This window comes from Lampetra planeri, unplaced genomic scaffold (genome assembly GCF_965212315.1).
Source record: "Lampetra planeri unplaced genomic scaffold, kcLamPlan1.2.h2 scaffold_699, whole genome shotgun sequence".
In the NCBI taxonomy this organism is placed as follows: Eukaryota; Metazoa; Chordata; class Hyperoartia; order Petromyzontiformes; family Petromyzontidae; genus Lampetra; species Lampetra planeri.
In genome coordinates this window covers 1-25501 of record NW_027615522.1, presented here as the reverse complement: position 1 = coordinate 25501, position 25501 = coordinate 1, and the positions used below count along the sequence as shown (strand labels likewise).

The window sequence follows — 25501 nt, the reverse complement described above, 5'->3', positions numbered from 1 at the left end:
CATACCATAGTCTACAAAATAGCAGTAGGAAATCGACTAAACCCAGTGTTATTGTTCCAGTTTTGCCATCCAGCCAAAGTAGCCAAAATTTTCTTCACATCTGAGAAGTGAATAAAAAATTAGAAGAGAAAAAGACATCACCTCCCAACTACCTTAGAGCATAAGCGCATTGACATGTATTCATTGGCTCACTGTTCAGTCACGCGGGGGCGCCATGTTTTTGCAGGCGCGGTGGAATCCTGGGAGTTGCAGTTCTTTGAGCCGATCGCTTACGTCAGCGGAAGTATTTCAGCGTGAGGTAGCGAGGTCACATTGGTTGGCATTTTGTAATGTTTTGACGCCGTCACGATGGAAGCAGCTAATACAGGTATTACACATCTCGTTACATGTAATCTCCACGTGAAATGAAGGCAGCCGCTGCTTGAGCCGTAGAATGTTAACTCAATCCCACATAGCTTTTCACCAACGTAGGTGACACCCGAGAAAGGATCCCTCCCCATGCCTCCAGCTTCTTCACTTCTCTTCATCAGTTTTCATCTTAATGTCGGAAATATTCCGTCGACTGAACGAAGGGCTCAACTGAGACAAACACATGGGGGCAAATTGGTGGCTAACTTTGTTTGCTTCACTCGGGTCTGTTCATCTGTCCTTCCTCAGAGGACATCCGACTGAGACATGTGGAGACAGACGTCCTCATCCCCAAAATGATGAGGGAGAAAGCCAAGGAGCGCTGCGCCGAGAGAGTTGAAGGTGTGTGAGCATAGTTCGACAACAGGGGAAGTTTCAGTCATCTTCTTTCCTTCCTCCAGTAGGTAGCCATAGACTATATTTAAAACCATTTATGCCATTTAAAACCTCGCCTGTTGAGTACACACTTTTAAATGTTTATTCCTCAAGTATAACAGTCATCTGTTTACAATCTGTTTACAATCTTTCTTTTAACGTGTTATCTTTATCTGTTTTACTTAATGTGCTCTTTCTTTGTCAGAAATGTCTGTAGCTTTACTCAAAGAGCACAAGAGTTCTGATGTGCCTGGACTGTTGATTTATGCACACATGGCAAAATTTAAAAAAAAACAACAACAACAACAACAAAATGAACCTAGGTTTGTATACTGCAGGAGAAATTTAAGTATTTTCAGATGAAATAGACAACCAGCTCTACTGAATAAATAGATAATAAAAAAAAAACACTGTGCAAACTAAGAGATAGGATCTGATGTACTGAATTGATCCCTGGAGGAAATAGAATAGAAAATAGAAATGTCAATCAAGGAGTGACAGCAGTTGCCTCAGCTTTGCTCACGTATTTCCTCTTTACATCTGCAGCACACATCTGCAAGGTAGGAGCTCAGATCTGTGGTTTCAAGAAATTGAACTGACACACACACACACACACACATCCTGAGGTGATGGGAGTGAGAGTGGCAATGAGGACAGCAGAATCCCCCAAATTCCTTTTCACACCTCTCATCTCAGCCTGAATGTTTGTGTCTGCTCCAGGCACGGGTGCAACTTATGAGAAGTTTCCTGTGATCCACCTCTGCACGTGTACCTCCTAACACCTCACTTTTGTATATGGAAGCCTTTGTGGTAGAGTACCACTTTCCTGCCCTGTCCTTTATGTTGATGGCTGTAAATTGCCTTTCAAAACAAAAGCATTTGAGCAGCCTGCATATGTAATTAGTGACCACCCACATGTTTTGTTTGGCTTTCAAGTCACAATTTGCCTCTGTTGAAGGTGGCATTTGATCGACATGCTACCTTTTTAATCATTACATTGTTTCCGTGTGATACTCATTTGGTTTATTTGTGGTTTTATTCAATTTTCGATCACCTTTTCTTTAAAGGGTCTGTATGTTGACGCTTTCCTTTTGCTTTCTGCTAGCTGTCAAACTGCACCTTGCATCACACGCTTCCTTTTCAAGAGGCTCGTCTCACAGTGGCCTCGGAGTTGTCGTGTAACTGCTGACATGCGCTCACAAAGGCAATCCTTTGTAGCCTCTGTTAGTACCATGGGACAGGGGAGAGGCGTTTGTTGATTAGATTAGTTGCACTGTTCTGCCTCTCTAAATTGGTTTTTGCAGTTTTTTTCCACATCTGCATCCTGATGACAGTGTCTGTGTGAAATCCATACTGATGCCGCTGAAAGGTAATTATGATGTCAGCGGTGTGGATGGGGCGAGAGAAGGCCAGTGTTTTTAATTTATGCCTTGAGAAAGAGCTCGCTAAGTCCTCGACACCTTGTTTACTGTGAAGCGCCTTCATGTTTGATCTGGAGTGCAACACGAGGCGCTGACGGCTGATCACCAGTATTGTAGTGTGTGTGTGTGTATATATATATATATATATATATACACATGTATATAAAACATGACAGTGTGTTTTATGCACCATGTGCTGTGAACGACACAACACTGAAAACCACTGGATTGTTTTTAGTAAGACCTGGGACATAATCACATCACAATGAATCTTTCAGAGATTCTTTCTCTGGCAGTGTTGCAGCAGATAGAGAGGCTGTGTCCTGGGTTGGCTGACAGAGATATTATAAATGTGTACCGTGCTGAACTGACCCCAAAGCGTCAAAAAAATTGTTCCACCAAGCCACAAACGTTATGCAATACAAATGACAAAACAGTCATAACCTAAATGTTACATACCTCAGATTACTTTTTATTTTTTTTACCCCTTTTTTGAGTATAGTTGTTGTTTTTAGCCAGCATAAGCTTCAGGTCTCATTTTTCACTGCGTTCAGTGAGGCTTAAGCTTTATTACATTTTGTGGGGACACATTTTACATTAGGCTGACAAAAAAAACAGGACTGAAACACGCAGTACACAAATACTGGCAGTGTGTGGCTGTTACAGTTTAGTACAGTGAAAACAAGGAAACACCTAGTTTTAATATGATAAGAGGCCCGACAAGGATCCCGCTTCACGTGCATTCGAGTTGTGGATTATTTGCGGTGGGTTCATCATTCCATGTCCATACTTCTAATCTAAGATCAGTTGTATTTCAGATATGTAGAACATTTATATTGTCTGATACCTTCACCTTTTCATTTTTCATTCTCCACTTCCTCCCAGCCTTCAACCTCTGCTGTAAGGAATCTGGGTTCTTCATGGTGTTCAAGTGTCGAGAGGAGAACGCTGCCCTGAAGGAGTGCCTGACACAGCAGTGAGTACGATGCAGTTTCCTCATCAATCAACATCTCTCCTTATGTTATCTCACGCATGTTTTTTATGGAGTCCTACCCACCTTTTTCTTACCCTCATCGCCATGCTCGCCTGCTGTCAAGTCTTCAAGTCTTAGTCACTGTTCAAGTCATCCAGGGTTCACGTGTTGTATAGAATGAACACTGTACCTTCTTTCAACAGCTACCAGGACCCCCGCCTTCTATGAATCCTGCAAGCAGGAATATATCCAAGAAAAAATGGAGTTTGAGAGGACGGGGGTCCCAAGTAAGAACAGGAAACAAAAGCTACCAACCAGCATGTAACAACCAGACGATGTCTACAATCTCCTGCATTTGAAGACTCTGTTCTGAGCCAACACAAAGACCTGAGGGAGGGATGCCGGTGATCTCACTGCCGGTTTCCTGCTTCACACATACGAGGACTTGTACGAGTTTGCAAGAATGTTGTTCATTCTCCAACAGCGAGCCACAAATTCAGATGATCCTTGGTTCAGCAGTGGAGTCAAAGCAGGAATTAAATGTTATGAATGATAAAATGTACATCGAGATCTGATTATGACAGTGGCCTAATGTATCTGTGAAAAATTGTAGTGTGTGCATGTGTCACAAGGTTCTTTTGCTTTGAAATAATAGTACATGCAGTGGCCGCACAAACAATAATCTCATGTCCACAGATGTTGAAATAAAAAAAAAAAAATAAGACTGTCAATGAACATGTATGTAAGAGACATTTGACATACTGAAATGTGACATGTTTATGAACCAGTTCCAGGTAGATGCTGGTTAATTGTGCTGGGAAACAAAAACGGGCATTGAAGTTCGGTGTGAAATTGTGGTCCTAAGCATTTATTAAATTAGAGCTTTTTAACCTTTGACATGGTAAAGATAAAAGATAAATGATAAGCCAATTAAATTCAGATGTTTTTGGTTTGAAAAGAAAACCACCACAGAAACAAACACCAGCAGTCAGAGCAGTTTCATTTTCTTTACTTGATCCTATTTACAAACAGTCTCAAGTGCAGTAAATCTAAAATATAATCCATATCTACTGTACATTGCATTTGGTTTGAAATCGGTCACAGAAATTACTGCTGTAAAATAAAATTTCTGAAAAATTCACCCAGAAGTATCAGAACGCACTGAAATCGTTTCCACAACCACAGACCTTTGTGCACCTTTTTAACAAGCCACAGCTCACATTTCTTCGGGTTGGCAGACACCTCTTCCATGAAAGAAATCTTGGGAAAAGGGGATAAATAAGCAAAATATAGTCTGGAGTGCAAAACTGCATTTGGCAGAAAACCGAAGCCCATTATGTCCATATCATTTACATGTACACACACATCCTTGTCTGTAGCTGGAACATCCTTCCATATATACTCAAATGACAAATAGTAATAAAAGATAAAATTCCCTCAAACTGCCAAACAAACATATAAGAGAGCAACATCAGCACAGTACAGGGTTTCAGGTACATGTTCAATATCCCCCCAAAACCTCTCTATCCAGCTTGACCAGCTGTTTATAATACACTGCATGGAAGCTAAAATCGTTCCTCTCAGAGCGATGATAGAAATAAATAAGATGAGGGATATGTGGTGATTATCTTAGATGGAGCCACGTTCCATCTGCCACTTGTGTGAAAAGTACAATTACATGTCAACAATGATTTGGTAAGCACAGCTAGCGTGAACAGCCAACTTGAGGAAAAATTAGAACTTCTGGTGGTAATTAAAGTTTGGATCATAAGTCGCTTATCATCCAGGCTGGGACTGGATTACACAGCATGTCCTCTTTCCCCGACAGCAATCGTGAGACAAACATGACTACATACCTTGAACACTTTACAGCAGGTAAACAACTTGCATTAGAGGGGGGTAGAGTTTGAGATCCGAGTACTGTGTGTGGAAGAGAGGAGGCCCTTTGAGCCTATTAGATTCAGATGAGATACAGATTCAAGGAGGCAAGCGATGCCCAAACACAGCTCTGCACACACAGGCACACTGATTCATGTGCATCTCTGCATGCACAGATAGAAAACTACTGCGCACACAAGGACATACTACACATGGACAAACAATCGTTCTTGTTTCTCATTTAACACCCTCTGCTGAGTCCGATTTATTCACCAGTGCTGTGTGCAGAATGTCTTTACCTCGAAAAAGGCCGCTTCCGGCCTCATTAATGATCCAGTAGGCCCGGTGTAATCCAACCCAGAGTTCTGGTCTCTTCAACTTAAGGCAGGTTAGGTGCTAGCTGTGTGGCAGAACTGAGAGTCGAGTCACTCTCCATCTGTTTATATTCCATTCAAATACACACACCCGCTCTCTGATGGTCCCCTCAGTAGTGCTTGGCCCACTCTGTACTGGGAGGGCAGTTTCCCATTGAGGATGACGAATTAGATAAAGCGGCGTGTCCCTCCCAGAACATTGCATCACTGGGCTTAGGGGGACTGGGGAATGACCGTGAGCTGTCATCCAGAGAGGCCTGGTTCAGGGGAGGGGGTGGAAGGACAACGGAGCAGGTGTCACTCCCAGCCAGAGCGTCTTCTGAAGAGTGGGAAGGCCACGGTCCATTGTACCAGCAGTCCTCCCTCAAACTGTCCAGCAGCGAGGCACCGCTTTGGCCAGCGACAGGGGGACAGGGGCGGCCAGAACAAGACGGCAGTGGAGGGGTGCTGGGGGGACGAGGCACCGGTGCCCGAAGAATCGGGTGGTTGTGTTTTTTCTCCATGTCGTCCAGACACTGGACAGGAACTGTCGAGGCAGCTGCCAAGAAAGAGAATGATGTTGGCGGACCGCACGTACCAGCATCAGTAACAAGAACATTTCACTGTGCTCCTCTTCACTAATGTTACATTTCCTGATGAATCTACTGGTTTCAGTAGGACAAGGTGAAATGAGCAGACATGAACTTGAGCAAGCCCAGATAAACCATGGTGGAGTTCACAGGTCCTAAACATGGTCACTAAATCTCTAACCATCCATCCATTCTGTTCTTTTGTACCCTTTCCTTATTTTGTTTCGTATTATGATCATTTTTCTACGATAGTGAGATCAATAATGCTAAATAAATTAAAAGGGAAATGTGCCATCATTCCTTGTGAAAAAATACCTTTTTACAGATTTGCAGTGCGACAGAGCTGATCAAGGACTCACCAGAATAAAAGCTAGCACATGCACAAATCCTATGTTACACACACATCATTGCTTTGCTACTAAATCATCATCATGAGCAAATAAAGTTTAAGCGAGAGTATCGCCTCCCCCCCCTATTTTTTTTAACCTTCATACATCATACATCCATCCATCACTCCGCACTACTTCTCCATGAGAAAGTCTCCTGAGTCCGAGATTTGAATAAAAGTGATTCTGAAGGAGGAGGGGACAAGAATACAGATGCAGAATAAGACTGAATTAATACAAAGCCCACCACCACCCTCCTTTTTCCACTCTATCTTTCTTTCTGCCTCTCCGTCTCATCTACGATACCCTCTTATTTCAGTGGAATAAATAGGCCAAGATTTATTTTCTTGCCGTATTTCATTCTAATTCTCACCTCCTGGTCTTCTCTTCTGACACAGAGGTAATAGACAACAGATGTAATCTCTCTTTGGGTGGAATACATCATCACAGAGGAGGAGGGACAAACCACATCCTCATGTCTTTTATCAGTGTTGAGTACTTGGGTAATCTCACTCCCTGGCCTAAACTGCAACAAGAAGCAACAAGGATAAATCTTCTGAGTAAGTAGTACTTTAGAAAAGCCTTCCCCTAGCTGAGGAGCAGTGGACTTTACTCATCCACATTGGAATGTGTGGCAGTGAGGTTGGATGTTCAGTCACTCCACTGAGTGAACCGATTACCATCATCTTTTGATTGATAAGATTAAAAACGGGGTTAAATATTTTGACTGTCTTATCTAGACTGTCATAACACCTTTTAACACATGCTGGTCATTAGGAAATAGAATCACTAGTTATACATTATATTTAAATGATATTGTTTCCTCTCTCACACTGTATGTGCAAGTTGTACAAATTTGTGGTACAAGTACTCATTCAGGTTGTGTGTGAAGGTCCTCAGTCATCCTGGTCATGGTGGTGACTTGCTGGGTTAATTCATAGGTAGTTTGCTTTCAAGCATTAACCCTGGAAAGTACATCCCCTCCAGATTAAAACAGATTGAAACTATGACAGAAACAGATGTTGGTGACAGTTGATAATGATGGTGAGGAAAAGAGGGGGTCATGGGACCGTTTCTTTTACTACGAGCCTGTAAGGACAACCTGATATTGTGAATTACATGTATATGTAGGTACCATATACAGGGGACCCACTGTAACCTGACCCGACTGAGCTGTCGTGAAATGTAAAATAAAAACTTAAAAAAAAAACAAAACATTAACCCGGTAAGATCTGTTTATGTTTATGTAATACATGTTATGTTCCTCACCTAGTCTTGTCTCACTGGTCAGTGGCCTGAGCTTCCCGATCAGGCCTGTTTGGCGCTTCAGCTCTGAATGGAGATGGGTGATTTCACAACACAACCCCTCGTACGTCTGCTGCATGCTCTGCTCCCTGCAGATCCACACAAAAACACTTTATGTTTCAAACGTTCCTCTTTCTCCTGCCTGTTTTGGAAACTGGGCCTTGTAGTAGTTTCGCTCAGTTTCGCTGGCATGTCCACATCATTACTTTTTTATTACTTGGAAGTGTTTTGAATATGCAAACATACAATAACAGCATTTTCTGAAAGTGAGTTCTTATTTCCTCCTTTGTGACCACTAAGCAGAGCCGGTCTATCAGGAAAGTATTTACTTCAAAATGTTGGGGTCCTTCATGCTCCTGTAGGGTTCAAATATGATTTTTAGTACATGTGGAGACCTTCTGATCATCAAAAACAGTATAGTTAAAGCATTAAGTCACATATAGTCAGTTTCTTGCACTTAAAGACTGAAAATATACTATTGTTTACTATAATACATTTTGGTCAGAAAAGGTGGCCGTTACTAACTAGTTACATCCTAAAACCTCCAGATTACTACTATTGTTATTGAAGGCTTAACAAAATTCTAACAACACGAATAGTCCTAGCTACACCTCACATTAAATGTGCATTCTCGTCAATGCTTGACTTAAAGTCACCCACTGGGAAACTTTGTGATAGCTTAACCTGACCATCTGCGGACGCAGCGAGGCCATTATTTGATCTTCTCAGACGGTCATGAAGCTGTCAGGGACGGGAGCAGATTTAAACAGTTTTCATTTCAAAGGCTGTTGGTGATGGCAAGCATGAATTTGTGCTTTGGTTAAGAGCATCATTTGGCTGCTTTGCTCACACAATCCTAACAGATAAAGCGGCACCCTCCTCTAGTGGCAAAAAATGAGAACTACACTCCCTGTTACTTAAATACGTAAAGAGACCAAAGATGCACAGTATCGGTAATCAAATCTAACAACTATTTTGAGTTTAATCAAGAGCTGGCTGCTGGCCTCAGTGGACATCTGTGCATCCCAAGTTCACTTCACAACTTTTAAGATCTGGAAATCATTTTTTCATGGTCTGATTCCATGAAGTACCTGGCTTTATACTTTGCGTCAGCAGTCTGGTCCATGTTCAGTCCATTAAGTCCATGAGGTTCCTCCTAAAACAGACCATACATACTGGTTAAATGGTGTCTGGGGTTTTAAAGTAGTTCAATTAAGTATTAAGTATTATAAAATGTATCTTCCTCCACTGGACAATCCTGTTCTTCAGCTATGAAATCTTTCTCTCTTTCTCTCTCTCTGGTGTATTCTTACTTCACACTTCTCCTTTTACCACCCTGTTTAGCTCTGCTTCAATGCCTCCGCCACACTCTCTCCTCTCAAACATGTGCTGCTCGCTCCATCCCCACTTACCCCCATCTTTTCCTTATGCTTTTAAATCCTCTCCTTTCCTTCCGAGTCTGTCTCTCTTACCGTGCTTCTCTCCAGTTGCCGGCTGTTTTCCAGCGTCACCCTCTCCAACTCCCCCTGAAGTTTGTGGATCTTTAGCTCAGCAACTCTGTCAACCTGCCAGAAGTCCTGAGGGCTGTTCAGGCTCTTCATCACTGCACACACACAAAAACATGTTTGGTAACACAATGCATATGCAATACTGCATTCTTCTTCTTCTTCTTATTATTATTATTATTATTGATGTATCAGTATGTTAGTAATACTTAAAAACTGCTGCACATTGGGATACAGCTGATTTGAAGTAAACTGTGGAAGTGTTTACACAACAGTCATCATTCCATCTAAGTTGATGTGATGCATAACCAGTGGCTATAACTGTCGAATGAATGCACTTCTTTAGAATTGTCTTTACAGATGACGATGTAGAAAGTGTGACTACTCAAGGAAAGTACAAGTACCTAAAAGTATGGTCAATTATTAAAAATGTACCGGCTTCTTTCCATTGCTGTTTTTGCACATCATACTTCAAGCTTTACAAAGATGAGGTATTTTGCTTTGCCTCACAGACCTTGGCTGGTCTCCATCTCAGTCCTCAGCTGAAGCAGCTCCAGCTCTTTGGCTTGGAGCTGTTCCGTCAGCAATCTCTCACTCTCGCTCTTCTCTTTTTTCTAACAGAAATAAAGGACAATACAGTGACGCACAGGGGGAGAATTGATGCAGCTTACAGAATACCAGCATAAGTCACTAACATGTAAACCACATTTCCTGACAATGCTATTTCATTTGCTAATGCGATGGTCTCAAATGAGCATTGAATCAAGATGACACGTTCCACCTTTTCTCGTCAGTTCCAGGAAGCTTCAATTGACCAGCAAACGCACCAGTTTGTTAAGCTCCATCTGCAGGTCCTCCTTCTCTATATAGATTCCTCTGTAAGCACTGAAGGCCTTGTTCACATACAGGGGACCCTCTGACGGAGGTGCCTCTGGCTTGAAGAGCTAGGGGGTGACAGAAGAAATAATTTCGCAAATATTGTGTAAATAAATAAATACCAATAGTTCATTAAGACACATCTTGTGGTTGAAGCCTTCTTGAAAATATATTGGACCATTTATTTTGTAGTGTGCAATTTGCTGTTCTGCTTTCACTCAAGAACAATAATGCTACAAATGGTAACATGCTGACTCTGAGAGAGCTGACATTGTTCCCCTTTCAATGCTTTGCACGTTATTTAAGTTTTCTGTCATTGACTTTAATTACTTTATTGTCACTGTCAACAATGTTAACAAATATCACACACACTAGTATAGTAGTAGACACAGTTAAAGTAATGAAACAATTACTCATTTGGTTTTACCTTGTCTTCCAGCTGCTTGACCCTTTTCCTCAGCAAGGTATTCCTCTCGCTCTGTGTCCCTCAGCCTCTTCTTGATGTCCTCATAGGCCGTAACAAGGGCAAAGTGGGACGCCACAGACTCGTCACCAGCACGTACTGATACAGGACTCTCACCCGTAGCGGTGTAAGCAGTCTCGTGTTTAAGGATGCAGATATCGTCGTCTACTGCCAGGGGCTCCATGCCTGCACAGGCCTACTCTGTAACAGATAGAAGACCTGAGGATAATATGGCATAATATCACTTTTAGGGAAGCAAATAATAAAACAAAGTTGCTGATAGATTAGACACAGTATTTGAACAGCTATGTTCTGACAGCTTGTTCTAAAGAAAAAACTATGATGCACACTGCATCACTTACTGACTGCAAGAAACATTTTCAAAAGCAAAAACAAATACAAATTGTTTTTGATGAAGAGGCTTAAAATGCTGATTTCCCCTGGCTGGGAAAGTCACATAGCTGCATCATGGGCTGTGTATACGGAGACTTCAAATTTGCTTAATCGCAAGATGTTTGCGAGAGACAATAACTAATTGTAGATGACAGGAACAAGCCTGGAAGTCAGTACTATGTCCTTTACTTTCTTTCCATGTCAGACTTCACTTTCACTTTCTTTTTAACTGGTTTGCATAGAACAGTCTTTCATAGACTTTGATAATGCTGTGAAAAGATCTATGCAGCTTTGCCTAATCTTCCACATATACATAAAGTACTGTGTGCGAGGTATTTTGCACATTTACTCACAACGGTGCATTTGAATTGCACAGAGGAGCATTACAGAGACTTTAAGTGACTTGGTATTGTCCAGATTTAAATCACAATCGTAATATATACCCTCAGAAACAATATAATGGTGCATTAGTGGAACCAGACAAGCAGAAACCGACGTGCTGCTGACCAGCTGCACAGTCCTCTGCAACGAGCTGAAGCTAGCTGATGATGTCAGCATGACATGATGCAGCAAACAACACGGATTTTATGAAAGCGTTTAACCCACGACAAGGATCTCATTAAAATATTAAAACCCCATATCTTAACATATTAAGTACTTCATTTAAGTAATTAATACTATTATTATCAACCACGGAGAAAAACAACGTACAACGCTATCAGTGAATGAGTAGAAACTTAAAATCGAAGTAACTTCACAGTCACAGTAATCCAAAACAAAACAAGTTAGACAACATCATACATTAGTCACTAAACATTGTTGACGCCTATATTTGTAGGGCAGCAACTACGGAACAGCCATGGGCCAGCAAAGCGATTAAAAGCTGTCATAACCGGAATGTAAACAATCAGTTCAGCTACATACAATGCTAACGTTGTGATTTCGTTTTCGTGAGCTATGCTGTCAAATGACGTTTACAGGCATATCCAAAATACGTAATATAAACACGTACGACTACAACCACCGAGATACAATGACAGACCGAAACAGGAAATGTCTAGCAACAGTGTCACTGATCAGAGATGGACTGTCTGTTCCGATATCTGTTAGCTAGCAATTAGCTAACGTCTACTGGTTATTTTACACAAGGCAAAGCAACAAAAATCCTGTTCTTACAATCGACGTTTACGTACGGTGTTAGATGTCACCTTTAACAAGGTCTCTGTTGACAACACGGAATTATCATTTACTCTGGAAAAGAGGCGACCTGTCTGACAAAAACAAAGGGACGACGCTCAACACTCGCACTGTCACAACTGACAGGTGGGGAAACAAAAACTTCCGGAGTCACTCCGTTGCGAAAGATTTTCAAAATAAAAGGACTGCGTGAGAAGTAACCGCACCAGTGCTCGCTTCATGGACCCATCTACTTGGTAGGTTTTACCATGTACTTGGTGTTTTTTCGTATATGAAAATAAATTACACAGTCTCTGACGGTCTCGAAAAGTCCCGACTATGCCCGCTAAAGTATTTTATTTTCAGGATGACATAGACATTTAACCCGTTCCTCTACAATACATTCTCTCAGTAGTGTTCCTGTTAATATACTTTTCTTCATAACGATAGAAATTGTGCGAGACTAAAGGTCATGGATCTTGCCTTAATAAAGGCTGTTTTCTTTGCCACTGATCTGATATAGCTATATTGGATGCACATGTGATTGAGTTTTGATTTGTTTGATTGAGTTGTTTTATTAATAAGTTAGAACGAACAACCCTGGTAATAATAACCCCATTATTATATATGGTAAATGAACATTGTTTGCTCACGTTTACTCTTTAACTAGCTAACGTTGTTTATGAGAAGTGTGCATTCTGTATAACGTTAAAATTCAAAGGGCTATTTTTTTTTATCTGTCATCAACGGCGACAGGTGCACAGCACTGATGACGATAGCTGGCTAGCTTGCTAATGTTAGCGCTAACACTGACAGCACATACTAAAAATACTGAAGCCATTGTCTAATTTGATGTTCGTGACTGTATTCGGTTTGTTTAATTGTGCTTTTTAATGTGTGATTTTACTGTTTGGAAATAATAAGGATTATATCACTGAGGGAAATGAACATGGCCCCTCTACCTAAACCTGCCTGACAATGTCTGAACAATTTGTGGAAAACAAAATGCTTAGCTCATTCATGTGTGAGATGTTCTGACGTCCTTTTGTGATACTTTTTATATTAAAATTTCATTTTGACTGTATCCTAAATGTGCTTCATTCATTGCTTTAATTAAAGAGTGAGAGTTTGGTGTGGGCTCACATACTGTGTCCTTGGCTATGGAGAATGCTGCAAATACGAATGGCAGGACCGATAAAGATGAATATGAGATCTTCTGCTTAAAGATCAATGAAGGTGAGGCTGACAAACCTGCTGATGTCAAATCACAAAAGATAGTTTGATGTAAATTTTGATTTTCTTTTCTAATAATTCCATTACAGTGGTGTTGGACGCTCAGTTGCTGATGACAGAAATAGAGCAACTGATGGACAGATGTACATCAGCAGGCCCTTCTAAAATGAATGTCAGGGATAAGGTTTGTACGGTACTGTGAAGGGGAGTAAATTATCGAAATGAATGATGTGACTACAGATTGGCTGTTTGATTCATTTTTTTTCCTGCAAAACAAGCCAATAATCTCAACATCTTTACTGTCATGCTCCATCCTCCAAGGACAAGCATTGACCGATTTGTATGTATGATTGATTATGTGTATGATGTTGTGTCAGATTCCGCAGGAGTGTCAGGCCAACATTGAAGAGGATGGAGAAACCTTGGTGATCGAGGGTTTCAGGTTTTGGAGTGCGACCAACAGGGAGGGACCTAAGGAGACAGTGTTTGCAAACTAATGAAGGCAGTTGGAAGTGTAAAAAATGACCAGTGGCTACCTTGGAGATATCAGTGACATCAGTAAGTTTTAATGTTTCAAAATGATGGGCTAACAATTGTTTGATGTGCAGTTAAAAAGACAATCTCTTTAACATGATGTTATATTTCATAGACAAATGTATTAGTCTGAATTGTTTCAATGTGCTGTCATGGTTTTGGGTAACAGGACAAGTGTTGATTGATTTGTCTAATTTGTTTGGCCCATAGTGTGACTGTGAATTTTAGAGTACAAACAAGAATGTTTAATTCAGAAGAGTTGTCAAGGCACATGCTGTCTTTTGTTATATCATAATGTTCTTGTTACTCAGCAGAGTATATGTTGTAGTAAGTTAAAGTAAAGGAGGTCATCAGCATGGCTTTCTCTTTAATTACATCCTTCAGTGTCATTGCTGTGGTGTGGGAAAATGAATATGAAAGACTGGCTTTTCCCTCAGTAGTAATGAATATGACTCAGTTCTGGTTTAGTTGGTTTGTTTTCTGTTTTCTCCCTTTCCCCCCTCTCCTTCCTCTGCACCCTTTCCTCTAGTTGTATCAGGAGGCGGGGCTTATCTACCGTCCTCGGCTGCCATTGACGCACACCTGCACATCAAGCTCATTGACGTCTGCATAGTACCCAGGGAAGTCTGCTCTGCTCTGCTTCGGTCGTGCTGTGTCCTGCCATCCCCACTGCATGCTCGCTCGTGTGTTTCCTGGTATTTTTGTGTATTTGTGAACTCTATTTATTAAAACATTTAAGAACTGCCCCCACAATTCCATCTCTGGCTACTGTTGGTCCAAACTACCTTTGATCCCAAAAATGTTTTTTCCTCCATGGGATAAACCCACTGAAAAATATAAGAGGCATGTGTGTTCTCTCTTGCTATCAATGACCCTTTTGACAGGCATTATTTAAGACAAAAAAATATTTTTAAAATGGCTTCATTTTCATATTATTATACTTACACCTGCAATCTCTATGTTGTTCAACAGGGGGCACTACTGCCTTTAATACAGCAGTAGAAGATGTTTTAGAAGATGTTCTCCTCCTAATTTAAAACTAGAATCATGTCTGTCTCACCTGAGAGCAATTCTTGATAACTGACTCATGAATGGAAGAACTTAGAACTATATCAGGCTTATTAATGATCAACCTCCTCGTGTTCCTATCAAAAAGTTCATGATGATTGTCGACATCACACACGTTGCAATACAGAAACTTTGAACTAGGAACATTATATTTCTGTACTAGCAATGCACTGAAAACTGCATAAGGACCTCCAATAGATATTACACCTACTGTAATATATCAAACAGGCATCTTATATCAAACACTTCTCTGCTTTAGCTGTACAAAATGCCTCATCCACACAGTCACAGTCACACTGATAGCTGTGGAGCAGACATGCAAGGTGCAAGCCTGTCAGAAACAGCTTAGGTTTGACGGTCTGCTGGAGGACGATTTGATTTCACCAGAACCAAACCTCCAGCTCAGAGATTTGGAAACTACCCTGTCTACGTCTTACACTGTTGTCATACTCTACTTTGCATGAACTGTGTCATCTTGATTTCACATCCATAATCCACTTCAATAAATACTTGATACTAAAGTTGGGAGATACTAGGAAATAAAAAAATATCAAATTATGTTTTTTTTCCTTTTTTTTTCCCAGTGCCAGGGTGTTATTTTTACAATCCAATTTTACTATCAGCACACTTAATGTACTTTTTGTAATGTAATGATTTAAATGAATGTAGCTGAGGGGCATTTAAAAAAGGTTATGTTGTATTTTGTTTGAGAATGACTGTCATTCATGATAAGTTTACTTTCCATCTCTTTCCTTCACACACCACTGATTTCTCTTAGAAAAAAGACTGTGTAGCACATATAAAGGTATTTATTTATATTTAAGCTTCCTTCTATAAACTGTTGGCTGAAATGAGCCACTGGCCAAATGACAAATCTTTCATATTCATTTCCCACCACCACAATTCACAGGAAATGTAGGTCTTAGCTGAGGTGTGCGTATGTGTGTGAGAGAGAGAGTGAGTGAGAGTGTGTGTGTGTGTGTGTGTGTGTGTGTGTGTGTGTGTGTGTGTGTGTATGTGTGTGTGTGTGTGTGTGTGTGTGTGTGTGTGTGTGTGTGTGTGTGTGTGTGTGTGTGTGTGTGTGTGTGTGTGTGTGTGTGTGTGTGTGTGTGTGTGTGTATGTGTGTGTGTGTGTAGATGTGAACATATTAGAAATCATTCATACACATCACTGGAAAAACAAACCATTCGTCATTATAGCTCAAACTTTTAAAATAATTTCCACATGTTCCACTTAGGTCAGGCTTTCAATAGCCAGGGCATTATGTTTAATTTTCACGTTTACATTACTCATACATATATGATTATATCTGGTATAGTTTTTCTTCACATTCTCAACCCACTGAAAGCGAAGTGATTTAAGGCATCCTTAATGCTACGAGCCTGAACAGTTCAACACACTGAGCCCACGGTGCCATTAAAACAACCTCCTGACCCCCTCAGGCAAAGACTTGGCCCTCTCTGATAATATTTTCATTGCTGGTGAATTATAAGTGTTTAAAGGGGCACTAATCGCAAAGTTACACTCATGCCAAGAGCTTTTTAGCATCAGTAGACCACAATGCCTGGATAGAGGGCCTGAAGTTAAAACATTCATTATAAACAATTATATTTTATAGCATTAATGCCTTTAAGGAATTAACTGGTGGAAAATGCAAATAAAGTTGGTGTGAAATATTACAAAGCCAAGTTTAGACATATTATTAACGCCACTTATGCAGCTTCTGCTTACGGCTGATTTTTTCCCTGAATTTTCCAAACTTCCTGCAAAAAAAAAAAAAAAGTCTGTGGCTCACGTCTGTACAAGGGAATTTGCTCTTCCCACACAACGTACAGATTCTCATCAGAGTAGCATGCTATCTCCAGTGGAGCTGCTCAGGGGGTCAAACAGGAATGTTTGTGGTTGGAATGTGCTATTCCTCAAATGAAGAATAGGGCTGGAAAATTAAGAATAAAAGTAAAAAGTTGAGGTTGAAATATAAAAAGGCAATATATCTAAACGTAAGAATATAAATGAACAGATTGTAAGGCATCTTTTTTAATTTTGATTCATAAAAGAGGGATTTTTCTACATTCTAAGGTGCACATGCTCCATTATCTTTGATAATTAACCTTCCACCTTTATATTCTTTCTTATATACACATCTCATCCATCCTCTCCAGCCTCCTGTTTGTTTGGGGGGGGGTGGGGGGGGTGCATTGTGGGACTGAAAGTGTCACCTCATCACAAACATTTGAAGATCCGAAGAACAGTTATGCTATGAAATCTTGAACATCTTTGTGGCAGAAAGACATGTGATAACTCAGCAGATTCATTTAATCAATCTATTCTCAATTTGCACCGAGCCTATTATATATAATGTATTCTGAATATACGATTAACGAAAATGAACTTGACTGTAAGGAAACTAAAGTGGTGATAAGTGAACTGAAATGACTAATTAGTTTACTGTCTGTTGCATATTTTCTGCCTTTCAGTGGCTTTCCTTTCATTCTCTGCAGTGCTCCCGTCACTGCACCCTAATGTGTTCCACTGGTACTTCTGTTTTTTGTGCCTCTCCACATCCTTTGACATTCAGATCCCATCTGAGACAGAACAGCTTGGCTGGAGTTGACCCCGATGTAAACTGTTCCTACTGTTTTCAACATATGTGTATGTGTGCTGTGTACAATAGCTGACTGTTTGCTCTTTAAAAGTTCTACATTTAGTGTGTTGTCCTCTCTTTCCTCTCTGCACTTGCTGTGGTTTACAAAAGCAAGAGCAGGAGTTCAAACGTTAATACTTTGTTTAGAAGACCGGGTTCAGGTTTAGAGAAAAACATGAATAAGTGAATGTTCATCTCGTACGTGGTATGGCAAGGGTAAGACAACATTCTGGAAGCTACTTTCTCCTTTGCTCATCGTCTGTCAAAAGCATCAGGTGGGTCCTTGGAGAGATGAGCAAACCTTCTTGGGGGAACAGACTAACTCCTACAAGAACAGATCATGTCTTTGTGTCTGTGTAACAGACTATCTTTTACAAACCTGAACTGTACCACTTCAAGCAGGAATGATAACTTGAAATAATAAATAATATAAGCAATAAATTTGTCAGTAATATTATAGACAGTAATATCATATACAGTCATACTGGAAAAAAGTGTATTATTAATTAAAGAAAATCGGAGTCTGGTAGGATCGTCTCCTTCATACTGTAATAAACCTAGAATTCATGATGATTTAAAAAAAAAAATAAACTTACCAAAGAAACAGTCCAAAGAGTCTAAAGCTGTTATCTGTATGTATTTTCCCTGTATTTTTAAAAATACTGCATGACATTCCATATTGCATACCACACAGACATGTGATTGCAGGGAATAAAAGAAAACGGATACTCATAGTTTCCCCCTGAAAGAAGTCAGCACAGGAAGAAATGTGGGGACTTCTGTGTGTATATACATATATACAGTATATATATATATACATATACATACACAATATGACATATATATACACACACACACACCACACCACTACATGTATATGTATATGATGTGTGTGTGTCTGTGTGTGTAAATATATATACTGTATATAATTAGCTAATGCTATTATTATTGTTGTTATTTGCTATTGTCAGTCATCCAGTCATCTGACTCATTTGTTTACATTATGCGGTGTGATGGACAGAATGCTGTAAAGTTAAATTTCTTCTGATCTTAATGGGGAATGACTATTGCTTCTTGACATTTCATGTCCTCCAACTGGTAACTGTTTCACTGATGTTTAAACAGCTGCTAAGTAAAGTTCTTCCCCAGAATTTCCGGCCATATATACACTACTCCTGTCTTTCTTCCTGCCTCCTCTGCATGTCCTTGCTTCATATTTTACCCCTCTTGTCTGCTGACACTCTCTCTCTGGACCTGTCCTATGTGCCTCGTCCCTCTCCTTGCATCAACACCCAGCCCCGCATGTGACCTCTTTCCTTAGTTTCACCGCTCATCTGTCCGTCTCTCTCATCGCCATCATTTGCCATTTAATAAATTTGGAGATGTTGGACAAACTTTTCCCTCTCTTTCCATTTTATCTGTCTTATTACGTTAAATGTACCTTTTCATTGTCATTGCCTTTCCTGTCCCACGCATCATCTCTCAATTTCTCTCATCACTGCTTTTGTCTTCTGGAGTGTGTGCCCTGCTTTCTGTGTTTGTATTGGGCAGATTCGCACTCTTTGACATATATATGGTACAAATGTGTAATAATGCTTACCCAGACTACTCCCTTACATGGCTGTTTGAAGGTCCAAGCATAATAACAGACACTTTTCAGCTGCTGAGGAAAGGGGCTGATGGCCTTGCACAAGGGAGATGGGGTGAGAGCAGTCACAAATGGCATTAATACGCAATAATCTGTAAACACAACAAGACATCCCGTAAGTGCAGCAACCAGCAGTTCCTGTGGATCACTGAAGATGGAATGTTCTTGTCATGCTGCAATCAATTTAATCAAAACATAACACTTTCTGAATCAGAATCTCTTAAGTCTTGTTGTTTTTTGGACAAGTGCAGAAATATACCATTGTTGTCATGGATCACAAAATACACACTTCTCCTCCATCACACACATCAATCAATCTTTTTTGAGGTTGAAAAGGTTACAACACCAGACAGGAATCCATCTCCTGTATGTGTAGACGTCTGCCCCAGAACCCCCCAGCAATAACACATTCAGTAAAGCGAAATTGTTGCACAAACATGTGTCAAATTGCATGTATAACTGAGTAGAAACCACAAAATATGATCGGGTCCTTGAGCTGCTTTGTGGTTAAGGGGACAATGATTACTGCTGTCTGGGGGTCTATGTGCTCATGCTGACATTTATGTTCAAATGCTTTGAAAATATGATGGGAAAGTGTATTCTTGTGTGTTTTCTATTTATATTGTTAAAGATATAAGATTTTATTTGACTGACGTTGCAGTAACTGTGTTTGTGTCGTAAAATCCTCATGCAGATACGTTATTCACAAACTTAACACACTGGAGAAGGAGCGCCGGTCTTTTGTACCAAAACTTCTATTGCTGTTTGTTTTTCAGTCTATGTATCTGCTTGTACACTTTTCTCCCTCCAGAGGAAAGTGCCGTGAAGAATCTGATTGTGAGCAGAATTCGAACCCCGTGTTGTTGCCAGCACACGGCCTCAGTCTGAGCCACAGATCACCTTGTTAGTCTTGATTTCACAATCTGACCCAAACCTGGAAGTTCCATCTGTGTGATTCACTCCAAGGTTGACTGAAGGATCAGGTTGCCCCTCTGGCTTCCTGATGTGTATTTTTCAGTTCTAGTTCATGTGTGTGTGTGTGTGTGTGTGTGTGTGTGTGTGTGTGTGTACGTGCATGCGCACATGCTGTTGTTTGTACACACTTGCGTACATGCAGTTGCATTTGTGTGTGTGTGTGCTGAATGCCAGCCAGGTATAGTTTGAGAAGAAGGATTAATGGTCCAGGAGGGACACGGCAGCTGGAACACTGAACACCAGACAGACATACAGACAGACAGACGGACGGATGGATGAAGGAAAAGAGGGAAATAAATCAAAGCTGAGAGGAGTAGAGAAAGGTGGCTGGAAGGTTGTGAAATGCCATGAAGAGGAGAGATGGGGGAGAAAGAGAGGAGACAAGGGAGCAGCAGGATGAGGAAAGAAGGAATGAGGGAAGGAGAGATGAGTAGGAGGGAGATGATAAAAAAAAAAGATTTGCTCACTCAAATAAACTGCAGATTCTTTAGAAATGATGTGATGTAAGATTTCAATAATAGCCCAGTAGGCTGCGATGTGTGCCGTCATTCAAAAATGCCAGGAGACCATAGGAAACATCATATAATACTAATGTATCTGCCCACAACCACACACACACACACACACCTCAAACTCTTCACTCTCTCTTCCTTCCTTTCTTTCACTTCTTTTCTTTTTCCCCCTTTTACCACATCCCTTTCTTTCTGTCGCTGTCTAAGACTTCAGTGCATGCGTGCGTACACACACACACACACACTCACACACACACACACGCCTCACTCTGCTGACCACATCCCCTCCTCTCTCCTCTCCTCCCAACCTCAGGTCGTGTGGTAATGACTGCGTGATGGAGCCTCGTGGCTACCAGACTGGCAGAGGTATTTTTAGCACTTGTGGTGGTTTCCATCACTAAATATGCTCCAACTCCATATTTCACGATTGAAACCAACCTCAAAGGCAGAAATGGATAGTAGGTTTAGGCTATTAGACGTTCCTCTTAAATGTAGCTGAGAGATTTGTGGATTGACGGCCAGGATGGTAATTGCTGAAAACTTGAAAAAAACAACGCCCCCCTAAAAAAAAAAAAAAAAAAAACATACAAAAAAAGTGTGGTCTTCATACAGTACAGCCGAGTCGGGGCAAAGTTGAAAGTATCAACATTACGTCAATGCCACAGTTGTGTATCTTGCGAGAAAATAATGAGTTGAAACATCATCAAACCCAGTTAAGCCAAAGCAGAAAATGTCTTTAATGTGGTGCTGTTATTATTGTAAGCAGCTGCATCAGAGCCGAGTTTTACAGATCAATACGGTCTAATATAAAATGTAACCAGCAAGGACCCTTTGGTCAGACCGACAGATTGCTTGGTAGCTTTGAAACCAGGACTGGCATCCCGTTAAAGGTTGACATTGGTTTGATATATGCCATGCCGGTGTTGTGTTGCATGTGGTTGTAAACCACTGGCAAGAGTGCATCTGAACAGTAAAAGGTTTGGCAGTTTCCTTGAAATGCTGACTGACTTTACTGTACATTTTTCCCCACATACACCGCTTTTGTTAAAGGAAAAAGTGCTGCCTCAACCACATTTTGTGCTGATAAAAAAAAAATAAAAAAAAATCAGTGTCATGCTTTGCTCAATGGTTCCGTAATGACCAGTCAGCTGCAACAGATTAAAAGCAGAGTGCGCAACACACACACACACACACACTTTGCAGAATCTCCCCTGAACATAGCCAGTTGTCTCCCACCACTAATTTCAGTAAAAACTGTCTTACTATTTGTTTTTTTAAAATTTTCATCCAGCTTGTTGTTGCCTTCAACTGTTTGTGTTGTGTAGCAACAGCAGGTTTTAATATATCAAAAAATAAAGGGGAAACTGAAAGGTTTCACCTCAAAGTGACAGAAAGCTCAACTTGTATGTATAAACCAGAGGACAAAGCGTGAACGAGCGTCAAAGGCCTCTGAGACACGCATTCAGGAATATAAATTCAGACAATAATTATAGCATATTTACTTCTTAATGTCACACAGATAAGCAGCTAATCTGAAATGAAGTAGATGAGCCATCAAACGTGCATTTCTATTTCATGCTTCACCAAATGTAAATCTGTTTTTCTTTTTATGTGAAAACTAATGTAAGATAAGTTTGATGGAGTTTGGACAAGTTTGGTGTTTGATAGATTTTCTGGGTTTCATCTTGTGAAAATCTACAATACGATATATTACATATCTCCATATCAGAACAACTGATGTTTGTCATGAAAAAGACACACAACATTCATTCAATGGGCATCTAGTTTTTGGCAGCTCAAATATGACATTGGTTCTTTCAGCAAAAAGAGAAGTCTAGGGCTGATGGATGACTCACGGTGGAGCGCAGACCTTCTTTTTCATCTGAGAGCTTCCACATTTTTACAGAGTACTTCATCTTGTCTTTCTTTATTTCTGCTGGAAAGCTGGTCTCAATTTCCCAGATGCATCTTTCCTCTTTCACAATGAGGTTCATTGTCTGCAGAAGAGAAGGGTGGTTTATGGTGCATGGAGAGACAAGTGGCAGGAGCACATTCAAAGACTTATTGGTACCCGTAATCCCATCGCTGAGTGTTTGCGCTATTTGACTGCTGGGGTCACTTCATTTTAAATCCAGTCCATACAAAGTGTAAACAGAAGCTGCTCCTTCTGTTTTCCTGTGCTCCCAGAATTCTCATATTTCCAATCACAGAGAGATAACATCTGGAGCTTGGATGTTTGGGTGGATTATTCAAAAACCTACTCCTGGAGAACAACCGAGAGTGGAATGAAAACTTGATATCCTGTCAGCCCTGTTAATGGTCATTTTTTATACTTCTGTGTCTTTAGTTGAAGCATCGTTTTGTCTCTTTCTCTTGATGTTTGGTCATTTGAGTCTGCAGTCTGGAGTCAGGAGGCCTTCTGGGAAACAGAGTTCTGTGGGCTCTAATTCTTTCCACTTAAACCACAGATTTATTTTGGATGAGCCTTTGACTGTATTTGTGTGCGTTGCAATGTCTCATAGATTTAATGGAACAATAACATGGCGGAGCACAATGAATGAATCATACATCAAGTCGATGAGGACATGAAGCTGCAGAGCTTCTCTCATCTGCCCGTCTGTTGGGTTGATGTCAATGTGGCGCTGAAATGTAAAGGAGTTGTTACTGGAGTCAGATTATTATAACAATTTTATGAACTCTTACCATGGAGATCCTGTGGTACAATGGAAGGAATAACATGAGAATGGGCAAATATTTAATTGATGACAACCTGAAGTAAGTTATCATCTTGAAATGAGGTATGTATTTAAGATGTCAAGTGAGACTTCATTGAAGACTTACTGAACATGTTTAGTACTAATAAAAACACAAGCTGTTTCTGTTCCACTGTTTTACTAACAGCGAGAATCAAGGATAAATAATTTCTTTTCCTTGATACCTCCAACAGTAGTTTGTGTGGTGACTCATATCAGGTGGTCTGGATCACACATAATTTCAAGATATTAACAAGTTGTTTCACTAATAAAATAATAATACTGGGATACGCTATAGTTTTCAGTTCCACATACCTTTTACTAAATGTTTTGTACCTTTGGAGATCCACTGTAACTTCAACTGCACACGTATGAATGGCTAACTGAGGTATAATATTGTTGAAATTGCACTTCAGGTTGTTTATTCAGGTTATTATTCTATTATTTTACTGTTCCAGCCCACTGTGGCCCAATGTGGCCCCTGAACTAAAGCTTTACTAACATATACACTAATAATATGGCTATTTGATGATTTTCTTTTAACAGACAAAGGGTGTCAAGACGTGCAGATTATATACTGTAACCTGATATGTGATTTTTTTTGTTTGTTTTTTACAACTGTATTTCTACTTGGATACAGTCCCCTTCACATGATTGAAAGTTTCTAAACATTCTGTTTATCTAGGTATTTCAAATTACTTTGACTTTTTTGCTCTTTGTAGTATTTGTATCTGTTATTTTGCTTAGTGTATTCTGAGAAAAACAGCCTTTTGATCCTCTATATACTATGCCTTTAACCTTGACTAGAAAGGAAGACTGTGCCCTGACCTTCACCCTGACCACAAAACCCAGCGGTAACTGCCAGGCTGAACTGCTTGAGGAAGTTGCTATGAATCTGTGGCACCCAAATTCCACAGGGCGTATCCTTCACTTTCAGCTAAGTGCTTTAAGTTTGGTATATTACACTGTCAACAATCTCCAAAATTTCCAAAGGCAAAGTGAGTTCTGAAAAACAAACATACCACTCCAAACTCATATTATTATTCATTTCTAAGTGAACAGTGGTAAATGAATGTACATGTAAATATACAGGATTAAAGCAAGAATGTACATGTATACATGTATACATGTAATATACAAAATTATAGCTAGAGCTCATTTCCATCTTTAGTCCCTTGGCAGGCCATTACCAACCACATGCATCCGTACACCAACAGCAGTAACAAACACACTAACAGTGCTAAGAAAAAGAAGAACATGGTTTCCTTTATTAGTCTCAAGAGATACGTTTTTTCTCCAAATCTCACACATCCATAGGCATTGGAGGGGTTATCAACCACAGGGAAAACACTCTGTCTCTTCAGTCTTGACCTTGAACCACTCAGGCGATCACCTACCAAAGTTTTTGGATGTCAACAATATTGGGTGAGAAACATCTGGCAAAAAACATCTCCGCAAAACGTCTTTGCATGCGATAAATTGCACCCTGATTCACGACCCATATCTAGAAGGATGTAGTCTTGCAACAAACGATAGACCCTCCCAACTCAAGGGGCAGTACCGATGAGTGTGTACCAAAATACTATCACATGTTCTGTTCACAAACAGTATGTGTGGTCCAAATGACCACAAACCAAATATGACAAGTCAGGTGCAGTCAGTACAGGTCAGGTTGTTTATTAGAAGAATGAGGTTTCCTTTATTACTCCCAAGGGGAGGAGGTGTGATTGCACCTTTACATGGGCAGTGGAGGTGCCTTGCTCAAGGGCACTTAGCTGAATGTTTAGGGAGGGGAGTTCTATCCCATAAAAAAAATATATTAAAATCTTTTCAATTATGACCTTGGCCTGTTCTTTTTTCACAGAGCCACTGGATTGCAAGAACCACACTGCATTTGTTCTACATCCTGACTGTACCTTCCACCAGTGGCTGTTAAATTTAAGAAGGTGTTGGACGCCACTGGTAAAATAAAGTGCTTTCTAGCAGGAAATGGTAGTTACGGAGCATCAACTGGGAGTCTCAAAGGTGTAA

At 40.3% G+C, this 25501-nt stretch overlaps 2 protein-coding genes across 2 annotated transcripts; one reads left to right on the top strand and one right to left on the bottom strand.

Annotated features, from left to right (window-relative positions):
* Positions 1–659: 659 nt before the first annotated feature.
* On the top strand, positions 660–3502 carry LOC144741759 (COX assembly mitochondrial protein homolog). Its single transcript, XM_078624260.1, is given in 4 exon segments — positions 660–750; positions 3090–3180; positions 3381–3390; positions 3392–3502. Coding segments are annotated over 4 exon segments (258 nt in total). The 5' UTR covers positions 660–704.
* A 2037-nt stretch (positions 3503–5539) lies between these two features.
* On the bottom strand, positions 5540–10717 carry LOC144741757 (5-azacytidine-induced protein 2-like). Its single transcript, XM_078624258.1, is given in 8 exon segments — positions 5540–5967; positions 7654–7778; positions 8781–8845; positions 9162–9292; positions 9709–9808; positions 10022–10138; positions 10498–10539; positions 10541–10717. Coding segments are annotated over 8 exon segments (1185 nt in total).
* Between the last annotated feature and the right edge of the window lie 14784 nt (positions 10718–25501).